This window comes from Anopheles marshallii, chromosome 3 (assembly GCF_943734725.1).
Source record: "Anopheles marshallii chromosome 3, idAnoMarsDA_429_01, whole genome shotgun sequence".
In the NCBI taxonomy this organism is placed as follows: domain Eukaryota; kingdom Metazoa; phylum Arthropoda; class Insecta; order Diptera; family Culicidae; genus Anopheles; species Anopheles marshallii.
This window is the reverse complement of record NC_071327.1, coordinates 33481514-33493750: the sequence shown is the minus strand read 5'-3', so window position 1 is coordinate 33493750 and position 12237 is coordinate 33481514. Positions and strand designations below refer to the sequence as shown.

Below are 12237 nucleotides of genomic sequence, written 5' to 3'. Positions count from 1 at the left end.
CTTTTCGACATAAAAAGCTTTCCTGTGCCTCCGTCCTTACTCCTGCTCCAACTTCTTTGTGTAAATTTGTTTTCTCTTTCGCATCGCCTAAAGCTCCAGCAAATATCTTTGTCTTGAGTGTATTTTATGTACTTCGTTGTGGTACTATTGTGTATGTAGACCATTCACTGCACCGTATTTGTAAACTAACCTCTAAGCCTTACACATTAAAATTGTAGCACAGTGTGTTTATTGTTCCCCGAACGTTTCACCGATTCAGGCCGCTATAATACATTCGACAAAACGTGATTGTACGATTGAATCTTACGCTAGTGCAACGTAATCGTTTTCTGATAAATAAGGTGTTTTTGTGTAAGTATGATTTTTGTTGTGTGCTCTTACGATTTAGTTTGTAATGCGTTTGTTTGTTGAACTAGTTGTTTTTGCTAGCTTTTGTGCTTAGTAGTTAAGCAGGCATCAGGTGTGATAAACTATAGATAAACAATTTCAGCAATACATTTTAATCAACAATAGTTTGAAACAAAACATACTTTCTCGTATACCTCTTTGTTTCACCTCACAATCATGTTTATTAAATGTTATGTTATTAAATTAAACATTCAAACAAACCTTTAGCAACAATCCTACCAATGCCGTTACCGAAGTGTTTAAAAGAATAATGTTTGCCAACAGAAACCTCGTTTAAGATTTTTGATAAGAAAAGTGATAACAAAATTTATAATTCAACATTTAAAAACTACATGCAGTAGTGTACAAAAAGCTCTGCTGAAACATGTATTGTTATTTACTTCCTTTCACTATTTTTTGCACCTTCAAAAGCGTGAATTCCCATCCAATAGAATTTGCTTTTTTAATAATCCTGAGGCCTTGCTTGTTTAAAATATTAAAAAGTAACGTTGAAAGCCGCTCTTGTGCTCCACAAAAATTGAAGCACTTTAAACATCATTAAAATGTTTAATTTCATACGTTGATTCTGCATGCGGAAAAATGTGTAAAGATTTCATTATAATTTCTCTTTGCTCTCTTTAAATTTTTTTTTCCTGCTTCTAACTGACGACGGTTGCGTCCGTATAAAGTATCAAAATTGTTCAAAACGCACGTTAAAATATTTCCGAAACGCTAGTTATAATGTGTGCAAGTGCACAAGCAGCACAGAAGCACTCATTAGCTCTCTTTCTCTTTCTCTCTCTCTCTCTTTCTCTTTCTATTCCCGTTTTTACAACGCTACTGTGCAACTACAATGTTTGTGGTGGTTGCACAAAATGCGATAGTGCTGGTTCGTTTGTATGATTCCGGGTAGTATGCATACTGTCGTAAAATTCAAAGCTATTGCTATCACGCGGTACAGTCCGGTCAATGTTGGATGGGACAGAATGGATGCGACGGTGCGACGGGATCAAGTATGCTTTTGGGCCCATTTTAAATCATCCGCCCGAGGTTTGTGTCCGGTCGATAACTCGATGATTGCCTCCAGTGTGGACCAGAATCTGTTGGAAAGTAAAATGTAAATGATTAAATGCTCCCGCATACAAGAAATCAACCTCGATCTACTCCTAAATATGCTAATTACTTTATCTTTTCTAGCGGCCAGTTGAGCCATCCTGTCGTTATGCAAAAGTATGTTTCGTGTGGTGCGACGTGATGAATACGATGATGGCGTCGCGGCAGAATGATGTGGTGATTTTGCAGAAACAGTACCCACCTCGGCAGACCCCAGTAAGTGTGGGACCATTTGTGAATCTGGCAAAGTACAAAATAAACATCAACGTTAACCAGTCCAATCGCTCACCAACTACTCCACACTAGGCAGTCAAGCAATAATGTCTTACCTGGTTAGTCATAGCGATAAAGATCGAGCAGAGGAAAAGGTACGCGCTGATAGCATAGTCCTGCTGTATTTCCGCGTTCGTTCTCGTGAAAAAGTTCCACGCCAGCTTGCCCAGAATTGGCAGCGCGACCATAAAGTTGTCCCCGTTCGTTTCGATGAAGTCATGCCGCGTGATCGAGGTCGGGTCGATGTGATGCTCACGGAATGGTCGAAGGAAGTTCTGCCAGGAAAGACAAACAGTAAGTTCATCGCAGGTGTAACTGTTGAAGGCGCGAATTCTGAAAGTACATTCCCCCAAGCAACTTACCTTACCGACAATGGGTAAATCAACGGACCCCCAGGTATCGGCACCCCAGTGCACCAGCCCGGAACCGAAGTCTGCCGTCAGTATGCCAAAGATGGCCGCTACCACGACGTTGCTGATACGCTCGAAACGAAAGTGTCTTAGTATTAGGGCGAGATTCAGCACCATCAGCGAGATGCAGATATAAACGCAGACAAGTTCCTGAGTTCGTTTTCCTGCAAAGATCAGCACATAATTAATTTATGACTTCAATGCGAATAACAAGCGCAAAAGTTGTTGGTTACAACTGCCCACCGCATTGGAATCCCACAGCATTTTTGTTCGTTTTTGTTCAAACCGCAATAAATGGACGTGAATTTGATGCCGCACGCCTTAACCAGAGACACGAAAAAGATTAAAGGCCGTTGCGCGCTCGAGTGAAGATAATTACATCAAACCGCAACGAAATGTCAATTATGGGTTTTTCAAAGGGTCATAATGTCACCAGCTCATTTCCACCATTCTACTTTTTTGCCATAGGTCCATTTTCGGTCTAGAATGCGGTTAATTAAGAGCTAATTTATGTTTATCTTCGCATTGTGACCTTCAATATTGCTATAAAATTATGTTAATATATCAAAGCTTGATTAAAAAAGGTATTCTGTAGATCAGTTCAACTTAAGTCAACTTTCAAGGAAGAGTTTTCAAGAGACTGAACTTATTGAGACTAACTTCAAATAATCATTTTAAATGACATATTCAATTAATGATGATCATTATCTTGAATGAAAAACAAAGAGATACAAATCACAATTCAAACAGCATTAGTGCGTCTACTGCTGAAACGGGTCATATTGTCCTAATCGATAGAAAGTTCGAATCAAATCTTATTTCAAATCCATCGATCGTCACTGACGGACACAACGCCTTTGTCCGTGCAGTCGTTTCTCCACGGCCAATTTTGCAGTAATCTCCAATCAATTTATGCTAACCGCAAATCCCGTGACCGACTAAGCATGCCCCATTAGTGTAGCGCACTAGTTGTGGGCAGGTTGTGTTGCTTAAACACCACCTGTACCAGTATCGCCGTTCGTACAAACGTAACGTGTCCGGTCGAAAGAAACAAACAGTGCCCAAAATGGAACCACTGGTGCTTGAGTGCCAAGCGGAAGGAAGTAAAAGTACGGCCAGAGGGTAAATATCAACAGTCAAATCTCATTTACATAAAACAATCTTTCGGCACCGGCTAATGACCAGGCGGCTCCACCGTCCGAATTGGAACCTGTAGCGAAAGCCATTCAACCGAACATGGCTTCTGACCGTTGACGATCGCCTGTGCTGGAACTATTTATGTCCAGCCACGCGAACAATGTCGGGCGCGAGTTCTTCTCCGTGAGTGTGTGTGTGTTTCTCGATGAAACCCACTTCCCTTTCGCAGTCTACAGTGCCGATGTTTCGAAAAGTTTCGAAGGATGAAGGATCGAAAAGTAGGAGGTTGCTGGACCGTGCTCACAACGAGACCACCAGTACATTACATCCGGTTCCAATGGCTTTCCGTTCGTGTTGTGCCGTACGCTAATGTTTCCTATCGCTTCGGACTCACACCGAGCAACAGTGCTAATATAGCAACCAGAAAGGCACGACGGGCCAAAAAACAAAGTACACGTAGCCCAACCTCATTCAACAAATATCATCCAGCAAGGAGCGTATGTCCGCGCAAGACGAACACTCACACACACAGTGAGTGCTTTTATAATTGCTATTGTAAAAAAAACACAAACACAATCCCGCTCCGGGGTTCTAAATATATCCGACATTTGGTTTACTCCTTTGTTTCCCCTACTAGGACCCGTTTTCCGGGTCGCGATTCAACTCCAGCAAAAAAGCTGGACATATTTATAGTACCATACGCCTTTTGTGCGCATTTTTCAAGTGCCCGTACGCTGGCAAAATGGAGCATTTATTGTCATCGTCATTTAAAAGCTTCCAATTCCACGACGAACCAGTTTGACCTTATCCGTACAATGGAGCGAAACTGCCTTTTTTTTTGGTTTGGCTTTTGTGTGTCAACGTTTGGTGCCAACATGAAACGGAAAGAAATGATCGAAATATCGAACATCCTTGGCCGTCTCAAGGTTTTAGTTTTCGTTCGAAAGGACTGCAACAACGGAAAGAAATTATGCAACTGTCTCGTAGGAACAGCAACAGTATGGCGGAGAAAGTGCAACCGTTCGATGTATAGCCTTGCTAGTGAAGCAACAAACGGAGCCATCACGTTTCGTTCGACAAACGCTTTTGGCACCATTGCAAACGCTCTTCAGAAGACAGCGATGCCAAAAATATTTCATTTTAATTCCCTAATCAAATGGACAGCTTTGCATAAATTTTGTTCATTGTCTTTTGAAATGTATGCAAACTTTAGTGATGCGTTTTGGCAAAAATAAATTAATATAATGCAACAATATTATTATTTTAAGAATAGATTTTACAGGAATTATATGAAATTTGTAAACATTCACAAACATCGCTATATTTGTTAAGAACAATTTGAATTTACCCTCTTCTTTCTTATTTCTTCATCTTATTCATCTTATATTATTCATCTTCAAACTTATTTCATTTTTACGATTGTCAAATTGTGAACTTTTTCCGAGTTTACTGTACTGATATTTGGTCTAAAAGCAACTGAAAATCAAATTGCGCATCATATTTCAAGTTAATGTAAATGAAAATATTAGCCTGGTTTAAAAAAATCAATTCTGCTGACCAAACGATGAAAGTTGATGGTTAAAAAAAATAATTAAAGTTTGTCTTCATTTTGTTCCGAAAACAACGGCTGAAGATCAGAAATTGAAACGACAGAAATTTTACAACAAGAAACCAACTTTGGTTCGTGGCTGTCTGTCAGAATATATCAATTTGGTACACCGTTTTATCCTTTGCAAAATTCTCGTATTCCATTCATTGTGATATATTGTCGCCATTTTCAATAAAAACAAACTCAAAAATCCACATTTCTGAAACCCATTAGCTTTGATTATCATTTCGCTAAGTACTCTCCAACACTCAACCAACATGGCCTGAACCGTGGTTTGACAATTTAATAACCTCACTAACCAGCACTAATCGTCAGCACAGCTCGTTCGCTGTAGACAGTGATTAAATCACCCTTAAAGTGCCCGCCCAATGCCTGTCCGGTCCGGTAGACGAACGCAAAACCCACGACTTAATGACAGTTGTGCTGGCCGGTGGCATTAAAATATGTTCATCCCGTATGTTGTGACTTCCGACCCTTCCACCGCACAAGTGCATTCTCGTTGGAGGTGGTGTCTTGTGTTTTCATTCCCGGCATCTTATCGCCGCACACGATCGGGTGCACACGATGAGAAACGCCCCCGGGAAACCACCCCATATGCAGCGCATAATTAAGGCATCAGCCAGCCTTTGCTGCAACTGACAGGTCCGCGGGCAGACGAACAAAAGCCCTAACACCGTTCCGACACCGTGGCCGTGTTGTCCGCGCGATTCGATTATCAAAGCAAAAACAGACCGCATAACCGCTACGCACTACCTACCGTTACTGTATAGCTTCGCCAGTTCCTGTGCTCCTTTGTGGCGTGGTCCCCATCGTGGCCGTTTTTCGAGATGGTTCGCACTGTTGCCTCCGGTCAGATCGGTGCTCGCCAGTATTGTGTTGGAATTTGGATCGTCTTCCAGCATGGAGTTCTGGAGTATTTCCTGGTCCGTCTTGACAGGCGTCTGGAAGCAGATTGCATCGACGGATTAGATTAGAAACGGTTGCATCCGATGTACAGAGCAAAAAGATCAAGTTCAAGACCTACGGGAACATCGACAAAGCCAACGTATTAAGCTGTTGTAGCAACAACTCCGCATAACCTTCCCACCATTGGTCAAACAGTCCCGGGAAACGCTACCCGCTACAGTACGCAAACCGATGGCGTCAACATTCTTGGCGTCAGCGTTCTTAACAACCAGCGCGGCTCTCGTGTGATGGTACAATCCCTTCCCACAAGGTAATGTGCTGCGACGCCGTTATCAAATTCACTTTGCGCGCGAATGAAGCTGCAGTTTGTACTGCAAAAATGGGCCACGGAACCGGGCGGCACACGCAACTAACCGAGTTCGAGTTTTGCTAGTTTTCTCCCGTTCAAAAGCGTGTACGGTACGTTTGCGTGCAGCATGGAAGCAGCGCACACAGCGTGGCGCCCGACGAATTGCAACCTGTTCAATGAGTGCTAATGCTTCGACAATGGTGTCTCGTTTCCCACTGGAACGGACGAGGTAAGGGGAAGTATGGGAAGGGTACCTTCCCCATAGGATGCACAAGAAATGACACGGTTCAACGGAACGGCACAAAGGACACCATCTCCTTTCCCGTCTAATGGAGCGATTCATTGGGAAATTATTGTTTTCCTGCTAAAACTAACCTACACACTCGCTGTCTAGGATGAGGCGATGATGATGATGACAATCATGATGCTCACGATGTGGCGATAGCACAATGCAGTTGCTAGCACTCTGTGTGCATGTGTATGCAATTTAATGCACGTACCGTTTCGCCTTAGAACGTAGCACCGCAGGGACTTGCACAATGCGTTTAAGAAAATCTAATAATGTGACGGAATGATGCCTCATCAGTCGCACGCGGTGATGTCTTTATCTTGGGCGATTTTCTTGGGGTTTCCCATCGATGCACGGTAAATAATATTTGCATCAGTAATCAATCAACAAACAACAGGCCGGGAATAGCTGCAGGTAACTATGGTAGATAGCGCTTTGCGAACCGTAATTATAGTCAGCTCTACTTCATGCGTTTATAATACGATAAATCATCTGTCTGTGAGGCGTTTAATTGTGCTTTTCAAGCGGTGTATTGTGGGTTGGTAGCAAACGATGCGTTTGGTAATGGAATTTTTCTAACAATTCAATGAATCATGCATAAATCACTAGAATCAATCACTAATGAAATCAACGGTACGATCTGCATGTTTTAATTGCGTGAGGTCTTTAAGAGGTTCAATTGGATATTGGGTGTATAAGTAAGCTAGCGGCGTTTTACAAAAACTAACTTCAACGGTAAGTTTTAGTTTAATTTTTTATCAAAATCAACATCATATCAAAGTATTAACCCACGGAAAGTCATGATTACCAGCAAATCATGGTATCAGCAAGGGTGTTGCCAATTACGCGCTGCTTTCGAGTGATGAAAGCGTCATAGAAGAACAGTATCCTACTCATCTTTTTTTCTTTTGGATGAGCATTGAAAACGGCCGGAATTTGAGATTACATACTAATTAGCAGTTTTCTATCACAATAATGAACGACCAATTGTTGCCGTTTCGAATAATACCTATTTGGGTTCTACCTTTACCTGGATATAGGATGATAAATTCTACCTCACTCACCTTAAACTCCAGACTTGGGACTAATCGACTACCACTTATTTAGAACGATGCAGAACGCATCCTTCCAAAGTACGATTCTCATAAGACTAGAATTTGTTTTGGCTATTGTTTAGCAGAGAATTAAAATAAATTGTAGTTGCTGATAGTCGGATTAACATTTGATAACAATTATGCACAACAAGTCCGTATATTTTGTTGACAAAAAATTGCTGGAAGCGAACTTGAACACCCAATAAACTTCATTTATTTATTTGTTGCAACAATCAACCCCACAGCATTTAAAGTCGTTTTTTTTTAAATTTCAAGTCGTTATTAGCATGCTCGTATGAGTTGAACTTTTTTATCGAATATTTCATTTTTAATCGTGGGTTCCTCACTCCATGACCATAATACGAACCTAGGAAAGTCCTGTGCGTAGCTAATTGTTGATTATTTTCTAAGAATCATATCTGACTTTGAATAGTTACGTATGCTAAAATAAAAAAAAAACAGGATGAAAAAATTGGTCTTATCACAAGCCAAAAGCTATTTGGATTTCTTTTCTTCTCTTCTCTTTCAAATAATCTTCAAGTCGCAAATTCTGAGAAAAGTTAAACAAGACAAATCTTCTCGCCCCATTTGTATGGAAGTTCAAAGGCAAGCAAACCATTACCATCGATATTTCCTTTTCACTACGTATAATAGGAAGAAACTCCTGACCAGTAAAGCGTACAGTGGGGAAAAGTTATGTGCCCGCCACGGGGTAAAAGCCAGCGTACCTTTAAAAATGTCGTCGAGATCTTAATCGCCGAGGTGGACGCCGGCGACAACGCCATCGGTTGCTCGTTCGCCATCGTCGTCAGTTCCAAGCGTCGCGAGCAGGGTGGAAGCGATATCAAATCCATGCTAGCGTTCCATGAAAACCGAAAAACCGTTGACCAAACACACACTTTCACGTACACATGCGCCCGAGCACTGATACACACGGATATAAACGGTTACCGTCTAAGAAGCCGGCCAACCACTTCTACCCAGGCGGGCTGGCACAAGTGGCTACACGATTTACGATCCGAAGCAACAGTGTGGGACCTTCCGGTTGCTTACCACCTCACTTCACCACTCACCTACACAAACTCACGAACAGAAACACTTAGCACGCGTGGACTTTATTCGGGGTGCCTCAAAATGTAAGATATGCTTTACAAACAAGCACACGAACTTCGGCTAGCCGGCGATACAAATAACACTTGAGTCGCCCCTTTTTACTTCACCGTCACTTCTTTACACAGAGACACCACTTTCGTTCCGTTTCGTTTAGGATACAACCTTTTTCGTATCCCCTTGGGGCGCTCGCGTATCGCATATCATTCGATGACCCTAATCAGCAGCCACAGCGCTGGTTGCACTCTCTGGTGTCATCCGTATCTGGGTGGGCAGGACACTAGCGCCCAGTAGAGAAAGCGAACCAGCACCGAATCTGTGTCCTTTTCTTGCCAGCTCAAGTTATTTATTCAATTGGGTGTATATATCCTTCGCCCCTTTTTTTGTGACCCAACGTGCTAACGCCTTCGGATTATCACAGTTTATAATTTTTATCTAAACAAAAGCGCTACGGATACGCTTTATGAGCTTGCAGAGCTGCTTTCCTCTCCTTTGTTAGTGTTCAGATGTAAATGTAAAGGCGACCTAAAATGTAAAACATAGATAACAGACCGCTTAAATGTGGGATGTGTAGTAAAGTATCTTTTCGAGAGAAAAAAAACCCCACGGAGACTCCAATAAGGATGACTTCATTATACAACGCCTGCGGCTGACACTAAATTAATCCACTCAAAATTCACCGTAAGCTTGCGCTGAGTATGCTTTGTTAGGGTTTTTTTTTGTTCCTATCAACAGTAATAATAAAGCAATAAACCACCTGTTGGAACCATTTTGGTACAGAACGATAGCGGTGCTGGAACAAAAAAGGACCTGAAAGCATTCTTCATACATTCCACAGTATCTCGCATTATCGTATTGTCTCTTTTAATGGATGGATGCGTAAAGCTTTAAAAAAAACATTATAGACACGTGTTCTATACCACATGTTAGTTCCCATCCCAAGGACATCTGTACAGTGCCGGTAACAAGAATTACTGGGCGCCTCCATCGGGAAGAAACGCCCTGACAGTACATTCTTGCGTGAGGTTAAAAAGTGCAACACTTTCATACGAAACCACACCAGCCTGTCTGAAATGTTCCCACAATTAAATATGTATCGAATGTGGTGTAGCCCATCTTCCCCGTAAACCAATTTCGTTCGATCGCATGCTACAGGCTGGTACACGCTTGAGGTTAAGGGAAAACCCTCGTCCAAAGTGATGCGATTTGTATATTTCATTAACTCGCCCATAACTTATTGATGGGGAGCAAATGCTGCTTTTCTCACGAAAGTATCAAACCACTGAACCAAAACGGGGGCTCTTCCGATTCCATTTTAACGGCAAAGCCAAACAACAACACAAATGTTTGTCTTCTTCACTTTAACCCATTGTAATGACCGTAGCTAAACTTTGTCCAGTGTTGGAGCATCAAGCCACGGGGAACGCCGAGGCCAAACTTTTCTTGCTCAAACAGCGAGCACAAGTTACATTGCAGTAATTTCTGAACCATCGGAACGATGTGCCAAAATATTCCACAACCAATCTAACCGTCACATTGACCTTCGATCAGGAGGAGGGAAAAAATCCCATCGTCCAAGGGGTGCAGTGTCACACCATCCATACGACGGGTTGACATTCTCTGTCTGGGGGCCAACGGAAGAGAATAAAATAACCCATCATCGATTCTAGCTCATTCTCCAACTTCTCGGTCAAAGTGTTTAGAAGTGAGTGCCGTAGTATGACGTCATACTCATCACACCATGCACCTTCTACCCTTAACACTGCAAACAAACAAACAAAAAAACTGTCCGACACAACGGGTGTGTTACCTTGCGTGCTGGCATACTTTTGTGACCGCATGCAGCCACTCAACATTCGTTAGCGTCCACCAAAAAAAAAAAACCCCCTCCTCACGATGTACATTTCATAAAACTGAAAACCGATCCGTACCAAAGGCGAGGTGACACAGCGTCATCGTGCTCGTCGTCGTCGGGCTCGCAAAATTCCTGTGACCTCGATGATGGATTAGGACAAAACCGAACTACAGCCCGGCTAACGGCACTGCAAACGGTGCAAGGAAATTCGGAAGCTGATGGAAATGGTTTATGCCCCGGGGAGGCAGAAGGGCCAATTTGGTGTCCGAGAGGAAGCCAAGGAAAAACGACAACCGAGCGGAATGAAAATTCGAACCGACTCGGTAGTTATATCCGGACGGTGGAACGGAGTTGATGGTGGTACGGACGAATGAGGCACGCGGTACGGGTTACCTAAAAATAAAACCTCCAAAATGAGTGGAACGAAAGTGTATGTAATGTTTTTCTTTTTGCCGGCCGTGAACGGTGAGTTTCGGTGAGCGTTTGCAAGACTGCGTGGTACGACAACCACTGAAGGTGTAGCTGTCGATCGTAACCCATCAACGGACCGACAATGGATCAATCACATAATTGAGCTCGTTGTAAACACGTCATGTTGTATGGGATTTTTTTGTGTGTCTAGCGCGATGTTTGGCTATGCGGTATGTGGGGTATTAGAAAATAAAATAACGTTCTCCGTAGTTTTTTTACATTTCTGGCTGGCTCTGTTTTACATTTTGAAACAGAATGTTGAAGTTATTCTGCTCAAGGTCATTTTCCGATTTTTTTTCTATACGGATCTCTTCCTCAGTTATTGGATTGGCAGTATTTTCGAGAAAGGCTACACGTTCGATAGTAAATAAAACAATAAATTATAGTATAACTACACATATATTGAAAATTTGACGGATCATACAATTAGTATTGGACAAGAAATTATCAATAATTATCAAAATTTAAAAAAAAATCAAATCTAGTACTTGTCGAGTTTAGTATTCAGAAATGGGATTCGGATCCGATTCTAAGATTCAATTATGGATCCGATCAATTCGGATCCTCCAGATATCGTGTACAAATTAAAGATTAGGATCCAAAACAAGAGACCAGATTCTTCTTGATCTGAATTTATCATGAACGAATTTTGATTTTGGGACCCAAAACAAGAATCCAGATGCGAATCCTTCGGGATCCAAACTTCTCCTGATTGGAATGCGGAACTGGCATTCATTTCTGTCAATATGTTGTTGTTCATATTTGAATGTGAGCATTATAGCAAATTAAAAATAAATCTGACCATAAATCTAAAACTAATGTTCCATGAACTTAGGCTGTTGGTGTGTAAAAAAATTTAGAATAAATTATTTGTATTTCACTCAGAACGGACAAGCCATAATGTACTATTCGTTTGCTTTATTCCCCGAGAGCGACTCGAGTAGGATACGGAGGATCGATCTCAAGACTAACCACATCGGTCAGATGTGGTAAAACTCAGTTCACGAAAAAAAGGTCTTTTCTCTCTTTTACCAATCCTCTTCAGACCACAACATTTTTATTATATAGTATAATAAACCTACATCAGAAAAATTTTCATCACACTTATCAATCCACCTTCATCTACTCGGTCGAGCCACTTTATTTGCCTACTTGATTTGGAAGTTTTTACCGCACATCTTCGTTACACTACCGATGGGTAGCTGCCATTACCAGTACCAGCCACAACAGTGGC

At 41.9% G+C, this 12237-nt stretch overlaps 1 protein-coding gene across 1 annotated transcript; it reads right to left on the bottom strand.

Moving 5' to 3' along the window:
• Nucleotides 1-1396: 1396 nt before the first annotated feature.
• LOC128712681 (plasmanylethanolamine desaturase) lies at nt 1397-8421 on the bottom strand. Its single transcript, XM_053807569.1, has 6 exons — nt 8296-8421; nt 5687-5870; nt 2136-2347; nt 1830-2048; nt 1571-1740; nt 1397-1487 (listed from the first exon to the last, which is right to left on the bottom strand). The coding sequence occupies exons 1-6, from the start codon at nt 8419-8421 to the stop codon at nt 1397-1399; spliced, it is 1002 nt and encodes a 333-aa protein (XP_053663544.1).
• Nucleotides 8422-12237: the final 3816 nt, after the last annotated feature.